Raw genomic sequence first — 22,787 nt, forward strand, 5'->3', positions numbered from 1 at the left:
TTTTCTGGTCTTCCCCCGATTCAGGGGAGGTGCCAGAGGGCTGGAGAATTACAAATACACAGCCGTTGTTCTAAAAAGGATAAGACCAGCAATTAAGTTTAACTTTGGTTGTGGGGAAACTTGTAGAAACAATTATTCGGGATAGAATAGTCACATGGAAAAATTTTGTCGATTAGATAGAGCTAGCATGCATTTCTTTAGGGAAAATAGTGTACAACTAATTTGCTGGAGTTTTTTGAAGGGGTGACAGAAAGGGTCGATGAGGGTAATGCTGTTGATGTGGTGTACATGAATTTCCAAAAGGCATTCAATACAGTGCCTCACGATAGACTTTTGAGAAAAGTCAAAGCTCATGGAATAAAAGGAACAGTAGCAACGTGATACAAAATTGGCTGAATAATAGGAAACAGTGAATAATAATAGATATTTTCTGGGCTGAAGGAACGGTTACAGTGGAGTTCCCCAGGGGTCGCTATTACCCTTGCCCTCCCTGATACATATTAATGATCGAGACCTTGGTGTGCAGTGGACAATTTAAAAGTTTTCGGATGATATAAAACTGGGAAATATTGCAAACCGTACAGTGTTGAACTTCAAAAGGGAGCAGACAAGTTAGTGGAGTGGGAAGATAGTGGCAGATAAAGTTCAATGCAGAGAAGTGGGAGGTGATTCATTTTTGGTCAGAAGAACATGGAGAGAAAGTATAAAACAAAGGGTACAACTTAAGGAGCAGAGGGACTTGGATGTATGAGCATGGGTGGCAGGACAGGTGGACAGAGCAGTTAATAAAGCATACAGTAACCTAGGCTTTATTAACAGTGGCATAGAGTACAAGAGCAAGGAGGTTATGCTGAACTTATAAAAGACACTGGTTAGACCTCAGCTGGAGTATTATGTTAAGTACTGGGTACCACAAGAAAAATGGGAATGAATTGGACAGAGTGCAGAAATAGTTTACAAAAATATTCCAGGGATGAGAAACTTCAGTTATGAGGATAGATTGGACAAATTGGGATTGTTCTCCTTGGAGAGAAGGCTAAAAGGAGTTTTAATAGGTGTTCAAAACCATGAGCAATCTGGACAGAGTATTTCAGTAGAAATTGTACCCCCCCGTAAAAGGATCAAGAATGAGAGGGTACAGATTAAAGTGATTTACAAAAGAAGCAAATGCAATCGGAGAAAAACAAAATCCACACAGTGATTGGTTTGGGTCTGTAATGCACTGCCTGGAAGCGTGGTGGAAGCAGATTCAATCGAGGCTTTCAAGAGGCCTTAGATGATTATTTGAATAGAACAATGTGAAGGTTTCTGTGCATAATTGCCTACTTCTGCACCGTAACAATTCAGTGATAGACGAGGGATGTTTAGTGACTCACCATATTGAACATTCAGTTTCGGGACAAGGAGCAGGCAATCTGAGGGTACTGATAACAAATCACTACAGCAGCAATATATATTAATACGGCCAGACCATTCAGAAAGCAAAGAAAGCACTGTGGTTCACTTCTCGAGGTGAAAAGCAAAGAAATTGTGTTAATCTTGGTTCGAATCTTGGGTAGATCATAAATAGTAATGTGAACAGCTGTGATCTCCCCATATTATAAAAAGATGGAGGCAATGGAGGAGGTGTGATTTACTGGAATTATACCAAAACTGAGAAGTTATACCTATCGGGAGCGGTTGAACAAGCTGGGGGCACACAAAACAGAAGTCTGAATAATGACCTGACAGAGATCTTTTCAGATTCTGGAAATGTTTCATAGGGTAGAGTTATGGGGGAAACTGAAGCTAGGTTATTATAACCAAAAAAAGGTTATTAATACATGGTTGTCATGAATAAATCTCCCCTCAGTCTCATATGTTCTAAAGGAAACCTCCACTATCCAATCTTTCATCTTGCAAAAAAATCTCTATTCCTGGAAATATCCTTTGCAGCCTATCTAGTGTGAATGAAATGTGCTGACGAAATCTGTACACAGTACCCTAGCTGCGATCCAACTAATGTTTTATACAGTTCCAGCATGTGAGAACAGATGTTCCATGTTATCAACAATGAATTTATTCCATTTTCTTATCAGCTTACCAGACAGACGAGGAACAGTGCTAAAGGAAACGGGTACAGAAACCCTGAGAGGATGCTAAGAAATATGGAACCGGGTATGGCAAAAGTCTGTAAACTGGAAGGAATAAGGTCAAGGATTATTTTGATGACAATATGGTCTGCTGTGCAACAAAATCTTAATTCACACAGCTGCATTATGATATATATTGTTTGTTTTTTTTTGAAAATCTTTTTATTGGCTTTTCTCATATTTATAAACATTTGTTGCGAAAATACATGACATTTTTCTTACCCGCGCTAATTCGCTTTATTTTACAGAGAGGTTTGTTTTGCCCTTCATTTGACTGCCCTCTGGATCGGTCTATGATAATCCCCCCCCCCCCATTGGTTTCAGCACCCTTCCTCTTCTCTTGTGGTTTCCCCATTTTTCTCTCCTCTCCCCCGGGTTGCGCAGTCCTTCGGTTCTTCATTCCCCCCCCCCCCCGGCTTACTCCTTGTTGAACAGGTTTTGGAACAGGCCGACGAACTGCCCCCAAGTATCCAGGAAGCCTTCCTCTGACCCTCGGATGGGATATTTAATCTTCGCCAGGTGGAGAAATTCCGAGAGGTCAGCGAGCCAGTCTGCAGCTTTGGGTGGTGCTGACGATCGCCAGCCAAGCAGGATTCTCTGGCGTGCGATTAGGGAAGCGAGGGCGTTGGCCCCCTGCCCCATGTGTAGCTCTGGCTGCTCCGATACCCCGAAGATTGCCACTATTGGGCATGGCTTCACCCTCACCCCCACAACCTTGGGACATTGCCTCGGAGAGGCGGTCCAGAACCCAGCAAGTTTGGAGCAAGCCCAAAACATGTGGGTGTGGTTGGCCGGGCCCCTCTGGCACTGTTCACATGTGTCCTCCACCTCCTGGAAGAAACTGCTCGTTCGGGTTCTGGTCAGGTGTGCTCTGTGCACCACTTTGAGCTGCATTAGGCTTAGCCTTGTGCAGGAGGAGGTGGAGCTCACCCTGCTCAGTGCTTCGCTCCAGAGTCCCCATCCTACCTCTGTCCCCAGTTTGTCCTTCCATTTTTGTCTGGTCCCGTCCAGTGGTGTTCGGGCTCTGTCCAGTAGCTGTCCGTATATTTTCCCACGTAGGCCCCCCTTCTCGCTGCTTGTGCCTATCAGGTCCTCTAGTCGTGTGCTTTCTGGGGCCCCAGGGTACCCTACTGTCTTTGCAAAGGAAGTGCTTTATGTGAAGGGGTCTCAATTCCTGTCCTCTTGCTAGTTTCCACTTCCTCGTCGGTTCGTCCAGTGTCGCCAGTCAGCGCCCTACGTAGAAGTCCCCGACCGGCAGTGTGCCCGCGTCCCGCCTCCATCTTTTGAAGGTGGTATCTAGCATGGCTGGGGGGAATTTGTGCCGCAGATGGGGGCCATAAGGGACATTTTGGTAATCCCGAATTGCTGTCTCAACTGGGTCCACGTTCTCAGCGTGGCCGCTACCACTGGGTTCGTTGTGTACCTTGTTGACGAGGATGGGAATGCTGCTGTGGCCAGGGCCCGGAGGGTTGTTCCTTTACAGGATGCCTCCTCCATTTGTACCCAATCTGTGTCGGGTTCTTGTACCCTTCCCCTCACTTTTTCTGCCGTTGCTGCCCAGTGGTAGTATTGTAGGTTAGGTAGAACCAGGCCCCCTCTGACTTTCCCTCTTTGCAGTGTCGGTTTGGGAATTCTCGGGTTCTTGTCCCCCCACATAAACGCCATGATTAGCCTGTATATGTTTTGGAAAAAGGCCTTGGGGATGAAGATCGGGATGGATCTAAACAGGAAGAAGAACCTTGGCAGTACATTCATCTTGATCGTCTGCACTCTTCCCGCCAGGGAGAATGGGAGTGAGCCCCACCGTTGAAGGTCCTTTCTTACTTCCTTCACCAGGCTGGTCAGGTTCCACATGTGGATCTGTGTCCAGTCTCTGGCTATCTGGATCCCCAGGCAATGGAATCTGTTCTGAGCCGTTTTGAACAGGGAACCCCTTCAGCTCTGTTCCTCCCCCTTTTGGGTTCATTGGGAATGTCTCGCTTTTGCCCAGGTTAAGTTTGTAGCCCGAGAAGGTTCCAAACTCTCAGTCTTTGCAGTATTGCCTTCATGTCCCTCCTGTGGCTTCGAGACATAGAGGAGCAGGTCATCTGCATAGAGTGAGACTCTGTGCTCTCTGTCTCCTCTCCGGATTCCCTTCCATCTTTTTGCGTCTCGTAGGGCTATCGCCAGGGGTTCGATCGCGAGCACGAACAAGAGTGGGGACAGGGGGCAGCCCTGTCTTGTTCCTCTCTGTAGCTGGAAGTATTCAGAGCTGGTGGTGTTAGTTCGGACACTCGTTTTGGGAGCGTTGTACAGGAGCCTCACCCAGGTGGTGAATCCCGCTCCTATGCCAAACCGTTCCAGTACCTCTAGGAGGTAGCTCCATTCGACTCTTAAGGCCTTTTCTGCATCCAGGGAGACGATCCCCTTTGCCATGATTTCTCCCAGGTCTATTGGTGCTTCCAGCTCCCCCCTGTCTGTCTTTCCCCACCACCAGTAGTTCCAGTCTGTCTAGGAACTGTTTCAATTCCGCATTCCCGTCGGGGGGCTCGGAAGTGCACAGTCTCCGGTAGAAGATCTCATATTGTAGTTTTAAATATCCTGTAGCTGTCTTTACACATTCACCATATCAGCAAGAACAATCACACATTGTTTCCCTGTTCTCAACACGAGTGCTTTTAGTCATCTGATGATATTGGAACAATGACCTGAACATTGAACAAATCACAAGTTAGCATTCGGCATGCAAGTTAAACAACTAGCCACAACCTCATCATGAAGTGGAGACAATTAAATTAGAAGATTTTAATTAAATTTGAGAATCTCCAAAGTAATCAATTAATTTGTATGCAATATGTGGCAGATGCTCAAGATGAAGGAACAATAGATATTCTTGTACCTCACACAAATTTGCTGATAAGTCAATAAACATCATAAATATTTATCGAGTGAGACTTACATTCAGGTTAGATCTATACAAAAGTCACTGCCTTGCCTGCTTCTAGAGTTTTGTCAGAAAGGAAGCCAATCTTCTACGAGTTGGTAAGAGAGTCGTATTCATTTCTCGACAGAGAAAACAACTGTTCGTCAATCGGCACTCCCTATGGTAGCAAGCTTCAAACAGAGAACCTGGCATAAATGTGGTTGAAAGGGGTGGGGTGAGAATCAAAAACAACCACTTGAAAATTGTCAGCCTTGGCTTAGTGGTTGCACGTCTGCCTCGGAAGTAGAAGCTTGTGGGTTCAAGTCCTACTCGAACGACTCAAATCCAAGCTGAAGGAGTCCTGGACGTTCGAGACGCAACCTTTTGATTGAAATACTAAACTGAGCTCTTCTTAGGTAAATGTAAAAGAGCCTTTGCAGGGGCGGCATGGTGGTGCGGTGGTTAGCACTGCTGCCGCATGGCACCAAGGAGCCGGGTTCAATCCCAGCCCCAGGTCACTGTCCAGGTGGTGTTTGCACATTCTCCCCATGTCTGCGTGGGTCTCACCCCCACAACCCAAAGATGCGCAGGGTAGGTGGATTGGCCACACTAAATTGCCTCTTAAATTGGAATTTATTTATTTTATTTTATTTAAAAAGAGGGCCTCAGGCAGAGTTTTCCCCATAGCCCTGCCCAATATTTATGCCTCATCACTAAAACAGATTCTGATCATCACCCCGTTGTCATTTGTGGGGCATTACTGTCTGGAAATTGGCTGCTGCATTTTCCTATATTAATACAAAAGCTGTACTTCAAAATGAATTTATTGGCTGTAAAGCACTTTGGGACATCCTGGGTTCATAAAAGGTGCGACATAATTGCAAATTCTTTCCTTAAAAAATTGTGCAAATCTTCCAGTTAAAGGGAAGAGACTCAGTACCATGACCTTTAGACTCTCATTCCGACAAGCAATTATATCTGAAACTACATGAGCTTCCGCCCCATGTCCACTCTATTATCACAGCTGCCTACTTCCACCTCCTTCACATTGCCCATCTCCACCTTGCCTCAGCTCAGCTGCTGTTGAAACCTTTATCTATGCCTTTGTTACCTTTAGATTCAACTATTTCAATGTTCTCCAGCCACCCACCCACCCAATCGGTGCCCTCCATAAATAAGCTTATTCAAATTTCTGCTGCCCATATCATAACTCAAACCAAGTCCCATTCAATCATCACCCCTGTATACAAGACCAACAGTGACACTCAGTCTGGCAAAGCCTCAATTTAAAAATTCTCATTCTTTTTTTCAAATCCATCTATGGTCTTGGATTTCCCTATTTTTGTAGCCTCCTCTCAGTTCTACAACCCTCCGAGATGAGATATCTACTGTCCTCCAATTCTGGACTCTTGTCCATTCCTGATTTTCATCACTCCACCATTCGAGGTCATGACATTAGCTGCCGAAGCTTCAAACGCTGGAAGTCCATTCCCAAACCTCTCTCCTTTTAATGTGCTCCTTCTACCTACCTCCTTGACCAGGTTTTTGATCACCTATTCTAATATCTCTTGTGGCTCAGTGCCAAATTTTGTTTCATAACACCCCATGAACATTCTACTGCAAATGCAAGTTGTTACCATTATACCAAGGGGAAAAAGCTACTGTGCCAGAATTCTGATGAAACTCGCTCTTTGGTCACTGTTGATTTAACCGGTTTCTCAGGCTGCTACAATTGGACTCAGTGCCATGGTTTAAGGAGAGAGAAATGAAATCAGCCAGTATTACAGCTTTTGATTATTTTCTTGCAACTCATGCTGAAAGTGTTCATGTGGTTGTTTGCCATTAAATAGTCCACTTATATTCAGTCCACAGGCTCATAGACAAATAATGGGAAATAGATGGACAGGGCAATCATTTTATCCAGCATGAGGATGGCATTCCTCCAACTGTGAAAACACTCTGGAGCAAATGTTAAGCTGCATGTACAAGTTAAAACACAGAAGTTCTTCAAAGGCAAAGTAGAAAAATAAAAAGTGTTCCACGCAATACCAAAACAAAAAGTACTAATATCTGTCCTACTACTGTCTTTTGTAAAGGAAGTAATCTCATAAGCTAATGGATCTATCATAGTTTCCATCCAGAATGCAAAACAAAAATGTTCTAGTGACTTTGGCTACTTACCACTCAAGGATCCCTATGCTAATTTGCACAAAGACTATTAACAGGGAAACATGGTTTTCAAACATTTTTCAACCGTGAAGTCGTCTTATTTTTATACCAAAGGCAATGTGAACCTGCTTTCAGTTCCCTTCACAACTACATCCTAGCATGGAGTAGTTCACCATAACTACTTCGCCTCATGCTAAGAATCACAATTGCAGCACTGATGGACTCTTCTGATTTTTTTTCTTCCTTGTGTGTATGTGTCTTACATCTGTTCCAGGTCTCTGGTCAGTGACACTATCAAAACCAAGAGCACATTATCCAAGCTCAAACCCAAGTGTTCTTCCATAGTACATAGGGTACAAGCACATTGTACAACTCAAAAAAAAGTGGAATCTATTTAAGTAAAGTAGTGTGCCACCTTTTTAGTATGCAAACATGGTGCTGATTACATGTAAAAGGATACAAAATATATGTGGTAAAGTATGCTACCAATACTTGTACATAGTAGGTGTCCTTGTATTTGGAAAGAACCTTTCCCAATGCCTTAGCATCATCCATGTCTTTAGGAATTACAATGGTCTTCCGCTCCTCTCTATTAAAGATCAAAACACAGAATGACAAGGTTAACAAGTTTTAAGACAAATATTATTTGAATGCTGTTGCTTGACAGAAAATATTTAAAATACACCTAGTTTCTTTTGAAAGATTTCCCATAGTACACCATCTTTTGTTTGATGATCAGTTTCACCCTCTACATTCTTTGAATCACATATATGAATAATCTTTGTTTCATTTGATTGACAGAGATGGAGATGTGTGAGGTGGTGGTGCTGGGGTGGGAAATGAAAGAGACACTACTGCCTTTAATAGGAGCAGACCTAATTCTTTCTAAGGCAGGACTGTACAGGAAGGGATGATGAAGAAAGAGTGATAGTGATGGGCGATTCATCAGTTAGGGGAACAGACAGTCATTTCTGCAGCTACAGGATGGTGTGTTGCCTCCCTGGGGCCAGGGTCAGAGATGTCACTGAACGGCTTCAGGGGACCCTAAAGGGAAAGTCTAATAAGTCAGAGGTCGTGCTACACATTGGTACCAACAATATAGGTAGAATGAAGGATGAAGTCTTGAATTAAGAATTCAGGAGCCAAGTAACAGATTAAAAAGCAAGACCTGAAAGGTTGTAATCTCTGGATTATTCCGTGCCGGCAAATACAGAAATAGGAGAACAGGCCAGATGAACGTGTGGCTCAAGAGTTGGTGCTGGTGGGAGAGTTTTAGATTTCTGGATCACCGGGACCGTTTCTAATGAACTTGGGACATGTACAAGCGGGACGGTCAGAACCTGTACCAGAATGGGACCAACATCCTTTCAGGGGAGTTTGCTAGTGCTGTTGGAAGGAGTTTAAAGTAGTTATGCAGGGGGAGGAGACACAGAGCGCTAGTACAATAGGGACACAACATGCAAAGGAACCAGGACAGGAGCTTAGCCATGTTGAGTTCCAAGGGAATACGGCGAGGCTGGATGGCCTCTACTTTAATGCTAGGAGTATTCAATGTAAGAATGGCGAGTTAAGAGTGTGGATTGACATGTGGAATTGTGATATTATTGTCATCACAGATACGTAGTTAAGGGAGGGGCAGGACTGGCAATTCACCATTCTGAGGTATAGGATCTTCAGGCGAGACAGGGAGGGTGTAAAAGACGAGGTAAAAAAGGGGCAGTCACATTACTGGGAGTATATTATAGGCCCCCAAACAGTCAGTGGGCAATAGAGGAGTCAGATGGCGGGCAATAGAGGTGTAGATATGTAGACAATTCACTGAGGAATGTGGAAGTAATAATAGGGTAATTACATTTGGGACAGTCGTATTCTAGACGGTTTCGAGGTGGAGGATTTCTTGAAATGTATTCAGGAGAGCTTTTTATATCAATATGTAGAAGGTCCAACAAGGGATGGCGAGGAGCTGCATCTAATTCTGGGGACTGAAGCTGGACAGGTGTTCAAGGTGGCGGGCATTTTAGTGATAGTGACCACAACATCAGTACGATTTAAATTTGTTATGGAAAAAGGAAAAAGATGGGTCTGCAAAAAGATCAGTGGAGGCCCTAGTGGAGTACAGAAAGTGCAGGGGGGAAACTTAAGAAAGTCATTAGGAGAGCAAAGGGGCATGAAAAAGCACTGGTGGGTAGGATTAGGGAGAATCCCAAGAGATTCTAGAAGTATATTAAGGGGAACAAGGATAATCAGGGAAAGAGTAGGGCCAATTAGGGACCAAGTGGGCAATCGGTTCATGGAGCCGGAGGACATTGGTAGGGTGTTAACGAGAATTCACAGCTGTCTTCACTTGGGAGGAGGATGCAGGTATTCAGGGGGAGGAACTGTGATGTTCTTGGATGGTTTTGACATAGGGAGTGAGGACGTATTGGATATTTTGGTGGGCTTAGATGTGGACAAATCCCCAGGTTGGGATTAGTTGTATCCCAGGCTGCTGCGGGGTAAGGGAAGAAATTACAGGGGCACTAACCCAAATGTTTTTTTTTAATAAATATTTTATTGAAAATTTTTGGTCAACCAACACAGTACATTGTGCATCCTTTACACAACATTATAACAATACAGATAATAATGACCTTTTTTTTATTTAAACAAAAAAAGAAAAGAAAAACAACAACAAATAAATAAATATTAAATAACAAAAAAATAAAAACTAGCCCTAATTGGCAACTGCCTTGTCTCAGGCTCACCCCCCCCCCCCCCCCCCAAAGTCCTGGGCTGCTGCTGCTGCCTTCTTTTTCCCCCATCTATCTTTCCGCAAGATATTCGACGAACGGTTGCCACCGCCTGGTGAACCCTTGAGCCGACCCCCTTAGGACGAACTTAATCCGCTCTAACTTTATGAACCCCGCCATATCATTTATCCAGGTCTCCACCCCCGGGGGCTTGGCTTCTTTCCACATTAGCAATATCCTGCGCCGGGCTACTAGGGACGCAAAGGCCAAAACATCGGCCTCTCTCGCCTCCTGCACTCCCGGCTCTTGTGCAACCCCAAATATAGCCAACCCCCAGCTTGGTTCGACCCGGACTCCTACTACTTTCGAAAGCACCTTTGTCACCCCCATCCAAAACCCCTGTAGTGCCGGGCATGACCAAAACATATGGGTATGATTCGCTGGGCTTCTCGAGCACCTCGCACACCTATCCTCCACCCCAAAAAATTTACTGAGCCGTGTTCCAGTCATATGTGCCCTGTGTAATACCTTAAACTGAATCAGGCTTAGCCTGGCGCACGAGGACGACGAGTTTACCCTGTTTAGGGCATCTGCCCACAGCCCCTCCTTGATCTCCTCCCCTAGCTCTTCTTCCCATTTCCCTTTTAGTTCGTCCACCATAGTCTCCCCTTCGTCCCTCATTTCCCTATATATATCCGACACCTTACCATCCCCCACCCATTTCTTTGAGATGACTCTGTCCTGCACCTCTTGTGTCGGGAGCTGCGGGAATTCCCTCACCTGTTGCCTCGCAAAAGCCCTCAATTGCATGTACCTGAATGCATTCCCTTGGGGCAACCCATATTTCTCGGTCAGCGCTCCCAGACTCGCGAACTTCCCATCCACAAATAGATCTTTCAATTGCGTTATTCCTGCTCTATGCCACATTCCATATCCCCCATCCATTCCCCCCGGGGCAAACCTATGGTTGTTTCTTATCGGGGACCCCCCCAATGCTCCGGTCTTTCCCCTATGTCGTCTCCACTGTCCCCAAATCTTCAGTGTAGCTACCACCACCGGACTCGTGGTATAGTTCCTTGGTGAGAACGGCAATGGGGCTGTCACCATAGCCTGCAGGCTGGTCCCCCTACAGGACGCCCTCTCTAATCTCTTCCACGCCGCTCCTTCCTCCTCTCCCATCCACTTACTCACCATTGAAATATTAGCGGCCCAATAATACTCACTTAGGCTCGGTAGTGCCAGCCCCCCCCTATCCCTACTACGCTGTAAGAATCCCTTCCTCACTCTCGGAGTCTTCCCAGCCCAAACAAAACCCATGATACTCTTTTCTATCCTTTTGAAAAAAGCCTTCGTGATCACCACCGGGAGGCACTGAAACACAAAGAGGAATCTCGGGAGGACCACCATCTTAACCGCCTGCACCCTCCCTGCCATTGACAATGCTACCATATCCCATCTCTTGAAATCTTCCTCCATCTGTTCCACCAACCGCGTCAAATTTAGCCTGTGCAATGTGCCCCAATTCTTAGCTATCTGGATCCCCAGGTAACGAAAGTCTCTTGTTACCTTCCTCAACGGTAGGTCTTCTATTTCTCTACTCTGCTCCCCTGGATGCACCACAAACAGCTCACTCTTCCCCATGTTCAATTTATACCCTGAAAAATCCCCAAACTCCCCAAGTATCCGCATTATTTCTGGCATCCCCTCCGCTGGATCCGCCACATATAGTAGCAGATCATCCGCATATAAAGATACCCGGTGTTCTTCTCCTCCCCTAAGTGTTCCCCTCCATCTCTTGGAACCTCTCAGCGCTATCGCCAGGGGCTCAATCGCCAGTGCAAACAGTAATGGGGACAGAGGACATCCCTGCCTTGTCCCTCTATGGAGCCGAAAATATGCCGATCCCCGTCCATTCGTGACCACACTCGCCACTGGGGCCCTATACAACAGCTGCACCCATCTAACATACCCCTCTCCAAAACCAAATCTCCTCAACACCTCCCACAGATAATCCCATTCCACTCTATCAAATGCTTTCTCGGCATCCATCGCCACTACTATCTCCGTTTCACCCTCTGGTGGGGCCATCATCATTACCCCTAACAGCCTCCGTATATTCGTGTTGAGCTGTCTCCCCTTCACAAACCCAGTTTGGTCCTCATGAACCACCCCCGGGACACATTCCTCTATTCTCATTGCCATTACCTTGGCCAGGACCTTGGCATCCACATTTAGGAGGGAAATTGGTCTGTAGGACCCGCATTGTAGCGGATCCTTTTCCTTCTTTAAGAGAAGCGACATCGTTGCTTCTGACATAGTCGGGGGCAGTTGTCCCCTTTCCTTTGCCTCGTTAAAAGTCCTCGTCAGTAGCGGGGCGAGCAAGTCCAAATATTTTCTGTAAAATTCAACTGGGAATCCGTCCGGTCCCGGGGCCTTTCCCGTCTGCATGTTCCTAATTCCTTTCACCACTTCTTCTACCGTGATCTGTGCTCCCAGTCCCACCCTTTCCTGCTCTTCCACCTTGGGAATTTCCAGCCGATCCAAAAAATCCATCATTCTCTCCCTCCCGTCCGGGGGTTGAGCTTCATACAATTTTTTATAAAATGTCTTGAACACTTCATTCACTCTCTCCGCTCCCCGCTCCGTCTCTCCTTCCTCGTCCCTCACCCCCCCTATTTCCCTCGCTGCTCCCCTTTTCCTCAATTGGTGTGCCAGCAATCTGCTCGCCTTCTCTCCATATTCATACTGTACACCCTGCGCCTTCCTCCATTGTGCCTCTGCAGTGCCTGTAGTCAGCAAGTCAAATTCCACATGCAGCCTTTGCCTTTCCCTGTACAGTCCCTCCTCCGGTGCTTCCGCATATTGTCTGTCCACCCTCAAAAGTTCTTGCAGCAACCGCTCCCGTTCCTTACTCTCCTGCTTCCCTTTATGTGTCCTTATTGATATCAGCTCCCCCCTCACCACCGCCTTCAACGCCTCCCAGACCACTCCCACCTGAACCTCCCCATTGTCATTGAGTTCCAAGTACTTTTCAATGCATCCCCTCACCCTTAGGCACACCCCCTCATCTGCCATTAGTCCCATGTCCATTCTCCAGGGTGGGCGCCCTCTTGTTTCCTCCCCTATCTCCAAGTCTACCCAGTGTGGGGCATGATCCGAAATGGCTATAGCCGTATATTCCATTCCCCTCACCCTCGGTATCACTGCCCTACCCAACACAAAAAAGTCTATGCGTGAATAGACTTTATGGACATAGGAGAAAAACGAGAACTCCTTACTCCTAGGTCTACTGAATCTCCATGGGTCCACCCCTCCCATCTGCTCCATAAAATCCTTAAGCACCTTGGCTGCTGCCGGCCTCCTACCAGTCCTGGACTTCGACCTATCCAGCCTTGGTTCCAACACCGTGTTAAAGTCTCCCCCCATTATCAGCTTTCCCGTCTCTAGGTCCGGGATGCGTCCTAGCATTCGCCTCATAAAGTTGGCATCGTCCCAGTTCGGGGCATACACGTTTACCAAAACCACCATCTCTCCCTGTAATTTGCCACTCACCATCACGTATCTGCCCCCGTTATCCGCCACTATAGTCTTTGCCTCGAACATTACCCACTTCCCCACTAATATAGCCACCCCCCTGTTTTTCGCATCCAGCCCCGAATGGAACACCTGCCCCACCCATCCTTTGCGCAGCCTAACCTGGTCTATCAGTTTCAGGTGCGTTTCCTGTAACATAGCCACATCTGCTTTAAGTTTCTTAAGGTGTGCGAGTACTCGTGCCCTCTTTATCGGCCCGTTAAGCCCCCTCACGTTCCACGTGATCAGCCGAGTTGGGGGGCTTCCCACCCCCCCCCCTTGCCGGTTAGCCATCATCTTTTTCCAGCTTCTCACCCAGTTCCCACGCAGCTGTATCTCTCCCAGGCGGTGCCCCCCCGCCCATCCTTTCCCGTACCCACTCCCCCCTTTCCCCAGCAGCAGCAACCCAGTAATTTCCCCCCTCCCCGCTAGACCCCCCGCTAGCGTAATTACTCCCCCCATGTTGCTCCCAGACGTCAGCAAACTCTGGCTGACCTCGGCTTCCCCCCGTGATCACGGCTCGCACCGTGCGACGCCCCCTCCTTCCTGCTTCTCTATTCCCGCCATAATTATCATAGCGCGGGAACCAAGCCCGCGCCTCTCCCTCGGCCCCGCCTCCCATGGCCAACGCCCCATCTCCTCTCCCTCCCCACCTCCCCCCATCACCACCTGTGGGAGAAAGAAAAGTTACCATACCGCAGGATTAAAACATAAAACCCCTCTTCGCCCCCCCCCCCCCCCATTCGCCCCACCACTTTGTCCAAACGTTCATTTTCATAATCCACTCATTCCAATTTTTCTTCTACAATAAAAGTCCACGCTTCATCCGCCGTCTCAAAGTAGTGGTGCCTCCCTTGATATGTGACCCACAGTCTTGCCGGTTGCAGCATTCCAAATTTTATCTTCTTTTTGTGAAGTACCGCTTTGGCCCGATTAAAGCTCGCCCTCCTTCTCGCCACCTCCGCACTCCAATCTTGATAAACGCGGATCACCGCGTTCTCCCATTTACTGCACCGAGTTTTCTTCGCCCATCTAAGGACCATTTCTCTATCCTTAAAACGGAGGAATCTCACCACTATGGCTCTGGGAGTTTCTCCTGCTCTCGATCCTCGCACCATAACTCGGTATGCTCCCTCCACCTCCAACGGACCCGTCGGGGCCTCCGCTCCCATTAACGAGTGCAGCACCGTGCTCACATATGCCCCGACGTCCGCCCCCTCCACACCTTCAGGAAGGCCAAGAATCCTCAAGTTGTTCCTCCTTGCGTTGTTTTCCAGTGCCTCCAACCTCTCCACACATCGTTTCTGGTGTGCCTCCTGTATCTCCGACTTCACCACCAGGCCCTGTATATCGTTCTCATTCTCTGCTGCTTTCGCCTTCACGACCCGAAGCTCCTGCTCCTGGGTCTTTTGTTCCTCTTTCAGCCCTTCAATCGCCTGTAATATCGGGGCCAACAACTCTTTCTTCATTTCCTTTTTTATCTCCTCCACGCAGCGATTCAAGAACTCTTGTTGTTCAGGGCCCCATATGAAACTGCCACCTTCCGACGCCATCTTGGTTTCTGCTTGCCTTCCTTGCCGTTGTTCCAAAGGATCCGCTGCAATCCGGCCACTTTCCTCTCCTTTTTCCATCCGTGTCCAGGGGGAACACCCTTCTGGTTTACCGCACGGTGTTTTTAGCCGTTAAAATTGCCGTTGGGGCTCCTATTAAGAGCCCTAAAGTCCTTTCCACCGGGAGCTGCCGAAACGTGCGACTTAGCTGGTCATCGCCGCACCCGGAAGTGACCCAAATGTTTTAATTACTCGCTGGCCACAGGAGAGGTGCCAAAGGATTTGAGGACAGCTAATGTGGTTCCACTTTTCAAGAAGGGAGGTAGAGATAAACCAGGGAATTACAGACCAGCGAGTCTCACATCAGTGGTCGGGAAACTATTGGAGCAAATTCTGAAAGAGAAAATTAATCTCCCTTGGAGTAGCAACGTTTGATCAGGGATAGTCAGCATGGCTTTGTCAGAGGGATGTCATGCCTAACAAATTTGATTGAATTATTTGAGGTGGTGATCGGGCGTGTATCAGTTTTTATGGATTTCAGAAAAGGTCCCATTTGGGAGACTGATGACAAGGGTGATTGAGGTGTATAAGAATATGAGGGGTATGGACACGTGGATAGGAAGCAGCTCTTCCCCTTAGTTGCAGGGTCAATATAGCGGGGCACAGGAGGAAAAGATTTTTCACCCAAAGGGTGGTGGGAGGCTGGAATACACTGCCTGGAGGACAGCACGGTAGCACAAGTGGATAGCACTGTAGCTTCACAGCACCAGGGTCCCAGGTTCGATTCCCCGCGGGGTCACCATTCACCAGTGTCTGCGTGGGTTTCCTCCGGGTGCTCCGGTTTCCTCCCACAGTCCAAAGATGTGCAGGTTAGGTGGATTGGCCATGATAATTGCCCTTCGTGTCCAAAAGGTTTAGGAGGGGTTTTGGGTGACGGGGATAGGGTGGAAGGGAGGGCTTAAGTGGGTTGGTGCAGACTTGATGGGCCAAATCGCCTCCTTTTGCACTGTATGTTCTATGAAACCTCACAACAATTAAAAAGGATGTGGATGAGCACCTGAAATGTCCTAACATTAAAAGCTATGGGCCAAGTGCTGCAAAGTGGGAATAGTGTAGTTTTGTCGGTGCAGACCCTATGGGCTGAAGGGCCTCTTCTGGACGCCAAGATGCTTAACCAGTCATCCAAACAGCCTCCACTATTAGAACAGAGTGTTGCGTATTTGATAATTCTTTCAAATGGTTCACACAAACACTATGGGCTGAATGGTCTCCTCTGTACTGTGTAATAGCCCTTCCTGTCTATTTCCTTTGCTCCCATTTATTTTATTTATTATTTTGGTCCATGGGCCTATAATCAGCATGTGTCTTTAAGCAGAAAACTCAAGATTGTTAACAGCTTGCTTGCCAGGACACCGTTTCCAGATTTTGTATTTTGGAGAGGAGAAACCAGACTCCTCGGCACCGAGTGGATCGTAGGGACCAGGTTGTGGAGGGAGTCGAATTGATTGGTTAACTAGCAACCGGTGGATTGACCAGGGACAGTGATTAAAAAATATATATTTTTTATTAAAGTTTTATATTTTTACACTACATTCGTAAAACAGATTAAACATTTACAACTTTTTCAGTACCGCCCTCCCCCCTCCTTCTTGCGCTGTTTCAGGGTCTTTTCCTTGGCCCTTTATTTCACCGTGGGTGGTTGTTTGGTGTTTATCTGTGGGCAGTGCCCTTCTCTTCTCTCTTCCCCCTCCCTATCGCTTGGCCTCCTCTTCCTTTTTCGCTCTCCTTTTCCCATCCTCTTGTCAGCTGCTTTCGAGAGTGCTCTTTCATGTGGCCTTGTGTTCAACCCTCTGGTCCCTGCGTCGGCTTTCTGCCCCCCTCCCCCCTTGTTGTTTCCTCTGGTCTCTCCCCGCCTCCCATCCCTATCTGCTCCCCGTGGTCCTGGTGGCTCCCGTGCAACTCCCCTCTCCCCCTCCATCAATTGTTGGATTCAAACAGGTCTTGGAACAAGTTGGTGAATGGCCCCCATGCTTTGTGGAAGCCATCCTTTGACCCTGGGATGGTGAACTTAATCTTCTCCAGGTGGAGAAATTCCGATAGGTGTACCAGCCAATCTGCAGCTGTGGGCGGTGCTGCTGATCACCAGCTGAGCAGAATTCTCCGGCAGGCGATTAGGGAAGCAAAGGCAAGAGTGTCAAGCCCTCTTCCCCATATGTAGTTCTGGTTGGCCTGATACCCCGAAGACTGCCACTCTCGGGCACGGCTCCAAAGTCACCCCCACAACCTTGGACATTCCCTCGAAGAAGGCTGCCCAAAAGCCCAGTACATATGGGCGTCGTTGGCCGGGCCTCCCTGGTATCGTATAGCTCATATTTATTCTCCGCCCCGGGAAGAATCTGTTCATTCGGGTTCTTGTCAGGTGTGCTATGTGCACCACGTTTAGCTGCATGAGGCTTAGCCGTGCGCAGGAAGTGGTGGAATTGGCCCTGTTCAATGCGTCGCTCCAGAGTCCCCACCCTAAATCCGTCCTGAACCCTTCCTCCCATTTCAGCCAGTGGGGAGCACGTGCTTTCTAAAAGTCGTCCATATATGTCTCCGCAGTTCCCCTTTCCCAGGCTGCACATCCAGTAACTCCTCTAGCAGTGTCTCTCGGAGTCCTTGGGTACATTGTCGTCTCCTTACGGAGAAAGTTTTTGCAGATGTCGGAGTTCCAGTCCGTTCAGTAATTACAGTCTCTCAGTCAGTTCCTAGAAGGTCGCTAACCTGGCCCCTGTGTAATGGTCCCTAACCGTTAGTGTTACAGCAGCACCCCCCCCCCCCCCATTCTGTCTCCATCTCTTAAAGATGGCGCCGAGCATGGATAGTGTAAATCTGTGGTTGCCGCAGATGGGGACCATGGTGGATACCTCGGTCAGACTGAAGTGCTGCTTCATCTCGTTCCAGGTTCTCAGTGTTGCTACCACCACTGGACTGGTTGAGTGCTTTGAGGATGAGAGCACCGTCATGGCACGGGCCCAGAGGGGCATTCCTGGGCAGAACTCCTCCTCCATCCTCACCCATTCCGTTATTTGTTCCTTCACTTTGGTGCAGGAACCGCCATGGGTCCACTGCCCCATCTGTTCCATAAACAATTTCCTAAGCATTCCTGTCATTTTCCCTGTTCTGAGGTTTGATCTGTCAGTCAGTGGGTCCTGTACACAGTTAAAAATCTAACCTGACCCAAAGTTTTGTCCTCCAGGATTGAGGATTGTGTACCGGACGTTATTGTGGAGGATCAGACGGGGTTCGTTAAGGGCAGGCAGCTGGTGGCCAATGTAAGAAGGCTGTTAAATGTGATCATGATGCCCCCGGAAAGAAGGGAGGTGGAGGTAGTGGTTGCAATGGATGCAGAAAAGGCTTTTGACCAGGTTGAATGGGATTATTTATGGGAGGTTCGGATTTGGGAGGGGCTTTATTGACTGGGTCAGGTTGCTGTACCAGGCTCCTGTGGCAAGTGTACGGACAAACAGGACGACTTCAGACTATTTTAGACTGCACCAGGGGACGAGACAGGGATGCCCCCTCTCCCGTTTGCGCTGACTATAGAGCCGCTGCTTCAGTATATTTCGGGTCCGATTGAGGGGATGGAGGAAATCATGGGAATTCGGCCTGTTTTTGGGGTATAAGCTTAATATGGGGGAAGAGCGAGATGTCTGTGGTCCAGGTGAGGGGTCAGGAGAGGCGACTGCCGTTTAGAGTGGTAGGGAACAGTTTGAGGTACTCAGGTATCCAAGTGGTGCGGGATTGGGACCGGCTACATAAATTGAACTTGGCCCGGTTGGTGGATCAGATGAAGGATGATTTCCGAGATGGGATACGCTCCCACGAGTCTCTAGCTGGCAGAGTCCAAACGGTGAAAATGACAGTCACCCCGAGATTCCTGTTTGTATTTCAATGTCTCCCCATCTTCATTCCGCAGTCCTTTTTAAGCGGGTCAATAAAGTTATAGCGGGCTTCGTATGGGGGGGCGGGGGCAAGTCCCCGCGAGTGAGGAGGGTAATGCTTGAGCGGAGTCGGGGGTGGGCAGGCTGGCGCTGCCAAACTTTAGCAATTATTACTGGGCGGCTAACATAGCCATGATTAGGCTGGTGGGGGAGGGGGATAATCACCGGTTTGCCCTGGAAAGGATGGACGGGGGGTTCTGAATATGGCGGAGAGCGGGGATTGAGAGGATGGGGGACTTGTTTATAGAGGGGAGCTTTCCGAGCAAGAGGGCGCTGGAGGAGAAGTTTGCATTGGCGGGGGGAAACAAATTTCGATATCTGCAGGTGCGGGACTTTCTGCAAAGACATGTATCAACCTTCCACTCCTGCCGCTAATGGGGATTCAGGATAGGGTGGTTTCTAGAGGATGGATAGGTGAGGGGAGTGTTTCTGACATTTGTAAGGAGCTTATGGGATCAGAGGAGATGCAGACCGAGCAGCTGAAGCGAAAGTGGGAGGAGGAACTGGGGGGAGAAATAGAGGTGGGCCTTTGGGCGGACGTGTTGAGTAGAGTCAACGCAACTGCGACTTGTGCCAGACTCAGCCTGATTCAATTCAAGGTCGTGCACCGGGCTCACATGACAGTGGCCTGGATGAGCAGATTCTTTGGGGTGGAGGATAGGTGCGCAAAGTGTGCGGGAGGGCCAGCCAACCATGTTCACATGTTCTGGGCATGTCCAAAGCGGAGGGGATTTTGGCAGGGGTTTGCTGACGTCATGTCCAAGGTATTAAGTGGCATTGAGTCCGGAGGTGGCGATTTTCGGGGTGTTGCAGGATCCGGGAATCCAGGAGGAGAAAGAGGCAGACGTTCTGGCCTTTGCTTCCCTGGTAGCATGGGATTCAGGGAGATTTAGCAGTTTGGATCAGAAATTGGCTAGCCGGAAGAAGACAAAGGGTGGTGGTTGATGGGAAGTGTTCAGACTGGAGTCCAGTTACTAGTGGTGTACCACAAGGATCTGTTATGGGGCCACTGCTGTTTGTCATTTTTATAAATGACCTGGAGGAGGGTGTAGAAGGATGGGTGAGTAAATTTGCAGATGACACTAAAGTCGGTGGAGTTGTGGACAGTGCGGAAGGATGTTACAAGTTACAGAGGGACATAGATAAGCTGCAGCGCTGGGCTGAGAGGTGGCAAATGGAGTTTAATGCAGAAAAGTGTGAGGTGATTCATTTTGGAAGGAATAACAGGAAGACAGAGTACTGGGTTAATGGTAAGATTCTTGGCAGTGTGGATGAGCAGAGAGATCTCGGTGTCCATGTATATAGATCCCTGAAAGTTGCCAGTCAGGTTGAGAGGGTTGTTAAGAAGGCCTACGGGGCGTTAGCTTTTATTGGTAGAGGATTGAGTTTCAGAGCCATGATGTCATGTTGCAGCTGTACAAAACTCTGGTGCGGCCGCATTTGGAGTATTGCGTGCAATTCTGGTCGGGGCATTATAGGAAGGATGTGGAAGCATTGGAAAGGGTGCAGAGGAGATTTACCAGAATGTTGCCTGGTATGGAGGGAAGATCTTATGAGGAAAGGCTGAGGGACTTGAGGCTGTTTTCGTTAGCGAGAAGAAGGTTAAGAGGTGACTTAATTGAGGCATACAAGATGATCAGAGGATTGGATAGGGTGGACAGTGAGAGCCTTTTTCCTCGGATGGTGATGTCTAGCACGTGGGGACATAGCTTTAAATTGAGGGGAGATAGATATAAGACAGATGTCAGAGGTAGGTTCTTTACTCAGAGAGTAGTAAGGGTGTGGAATGCCCTGCCTGCAATAGTAGTGGACTCGCCAACACTAAGGGCATTCAAATGGTCATTGGATAGACATATGGATGATAAGGGAATAGTGTAGATGGGCTTTAGAGTGGTTTCACAGGTCGGCGCAACACAAGGGCCGAAGGGCCTGTACTGCGCTGTAATGTTCTATGTCTATGTTATGGTAGACTGGAGGTGGATATTACTAGCATGGAGGGACTCAAGGCCCTCGAAGTCGGAGACCTGGCTATCGGACATGGCTGGCTTTCTTTGCCTGGAGAAAATTAAGTTCGCCATGAGAGGGTCATTGTTAGGGTTCGCCCGGAGGTGGCAACCATTCATTGACTTCTTTGCAGAGAATATAAACATAGTGCAAATGCCACCTCCCCGTAGATTAGGGGGTTAATTAATGGTGGGACCTGTGGGGGAGGGAGGTGGCATTTGCACTATGTTTATATACATTGTTTATATTGCTGCTGTTATAATCCCAAAAAATACCTCAATAAAATGTTGTTTTTTTTTAAAGTGCTGCTGGAACTCAGCACAAATCAAGAATCCAAGCTAAGATATTATGAATCTACGGTGGTGTAATTATCCAGTGAGCAATGAAGAACTACATCGTCTGATGTTAAACAATTCTTGCAGAGGATAATTTTTATGTGTGTGATACCAATATTAAACGTGTTTGCACTACATCCAGCACAATCCAAGACAAAAGTGTGTCTTCTGAGAGTTGCTCTATGCTGATGATGCCACAGAACAATCCATACCAAGGAACACCTTCACTGGCAAATAGTCAGACTCTCACTCCTGAAAGGATTTCAATGTCTCATGTCTGAAAGAAATTTAGTTTGACCATCAGCATCAGGAAAGGATTGCCATGGTCCAAACATTACAATACCATGAAACAGCATTGATAATGCAATGCAGGAGGTTGTGGATAGATTCATATATCTAGGCTCCACAACTATCAGCAATCTGTTACTTCACGCTGAAATCAACATGTGCATTGGAAAAGCTCTAGCTGTTATGTCCAAGCTGAAGTTGCATGTGAAACAACACCAAATTATAAGTCTACCAACTCAATGTTCTCAGTGTACTCCTCTACAGTTGAGACCCAGCAAGAGAAAAGGCTGAACAGTTTCCACTTTCACTGTGTCAGACGTATTTTTGGCATCTCTCGATGGGTCAAGTTCTCCATCGGAGAGGTCCTGGAGCATGTTAATTCCGTCAAAATACACTTCTTAGACAGTCCCTCGGTCGAGGATGATTTACATCCATCCACACCAAAAATTAGTTCTCAGGTGACTGAGGAGTCTAATGCGTGACTGTCTGTCACAGGTGGGGCAGACAGACGTTGGAGTTGTGGGTGGGTGGGGTGCCCAGGTTGCCATGACTTGCCTTTCACTGTCACAATTGGTTTCAGCTTGCTCACGCTGATGAAACTCTAGGTGCTCAGCTCCTTCCAGCTACTTTTCCGTTACTTTGAGTGGTCTTGGGCCAGGGATTCCCAGATGTCGGTGGGATGATGCATTTTTTCAAGGAGGCTTTGAGGCTGTCCCTGAACCATTCCCTCTGTGCTCCTAGGGCTTACTGCCGCAAAGATCTGAGGAGTGCACTTGTTTCGGAGTCTTGTGTCAGGTATGCGGACAATGTGGCCCGCTCAATGGAGCAGATAGAGCGTATTCAATGCTTAGATACTGGGGATGTTGGCCTGAGCAAGAACATTGACATTGGTGTGCCAATCCTGCCAATAGATTTGCAGGATCTTCCAGAAGCAATACTAGTGGTACTTCTCCAGGAATTTTGAGGTGCCTATTATCCATAGTCCATGACTCTGAGGCATATCAGTGGGTGGGTATCACGACTGCTCTGTAGAACATGAGCTTGGTGCTGGGTCTGAGGTTCTGGTCTTCAAATACTCTTTCTCTGGCGAACATAGGCTGTGCTGACACACTGAAGGCAGTG

The 22,787-nt window shown here is 47.8% G+C and overlaps 1 protein-coding gene across 2 annotated transcripts in view; it reads right to left on the minus strand.

Annotated features, from left to right (window-relative positions):
* tmem41b (transmembrane protein 41B) overlaps positions 1-22,787 on the minus strand; it is a 64,721-nt gene that overhangs the window by 24,100 nt on the left and 17,834 nt on the right. For both annotated transcript variants that reach the window (XR_011933110.1, XM_072466514.1), the window contains exons 3-4: positions 7,664-7,792; positions 2,084-2,177 (exon numbers count right to left, since the gene is read on the minus strand). Coding sequence is in view for 1 of the 2 variants with exons in the window: in XM_072466514.1 (XP_072322615.1) it covers positions 2,084-2,177; positions 7,664-7,792 (223 nt within the window). In the remaining variant the exon portion in view is untranslated. The remainder of the gene's footprint in view (positions 1-2,083; positions 2,178-7,663; positions 7,793-22,787) is intronic.

This window comes from Scyliorhinus torazame, chromosome 10, assembly GCF_047496885.1.
Source record: "Scyliorhinus torazame isolate Kashiwa2021f chromosome 10, sScyTor2.1, whole genome shotgun sequence".
Classification (NCBI taxonomy): domain Eukaryota; kingdom Metazoa; phylum Chordata; class Chondrichthyes; order Carcharhiniformes; family Scyliorhinidae; genus Scyliorhinus; species Scyliorhinus torazame.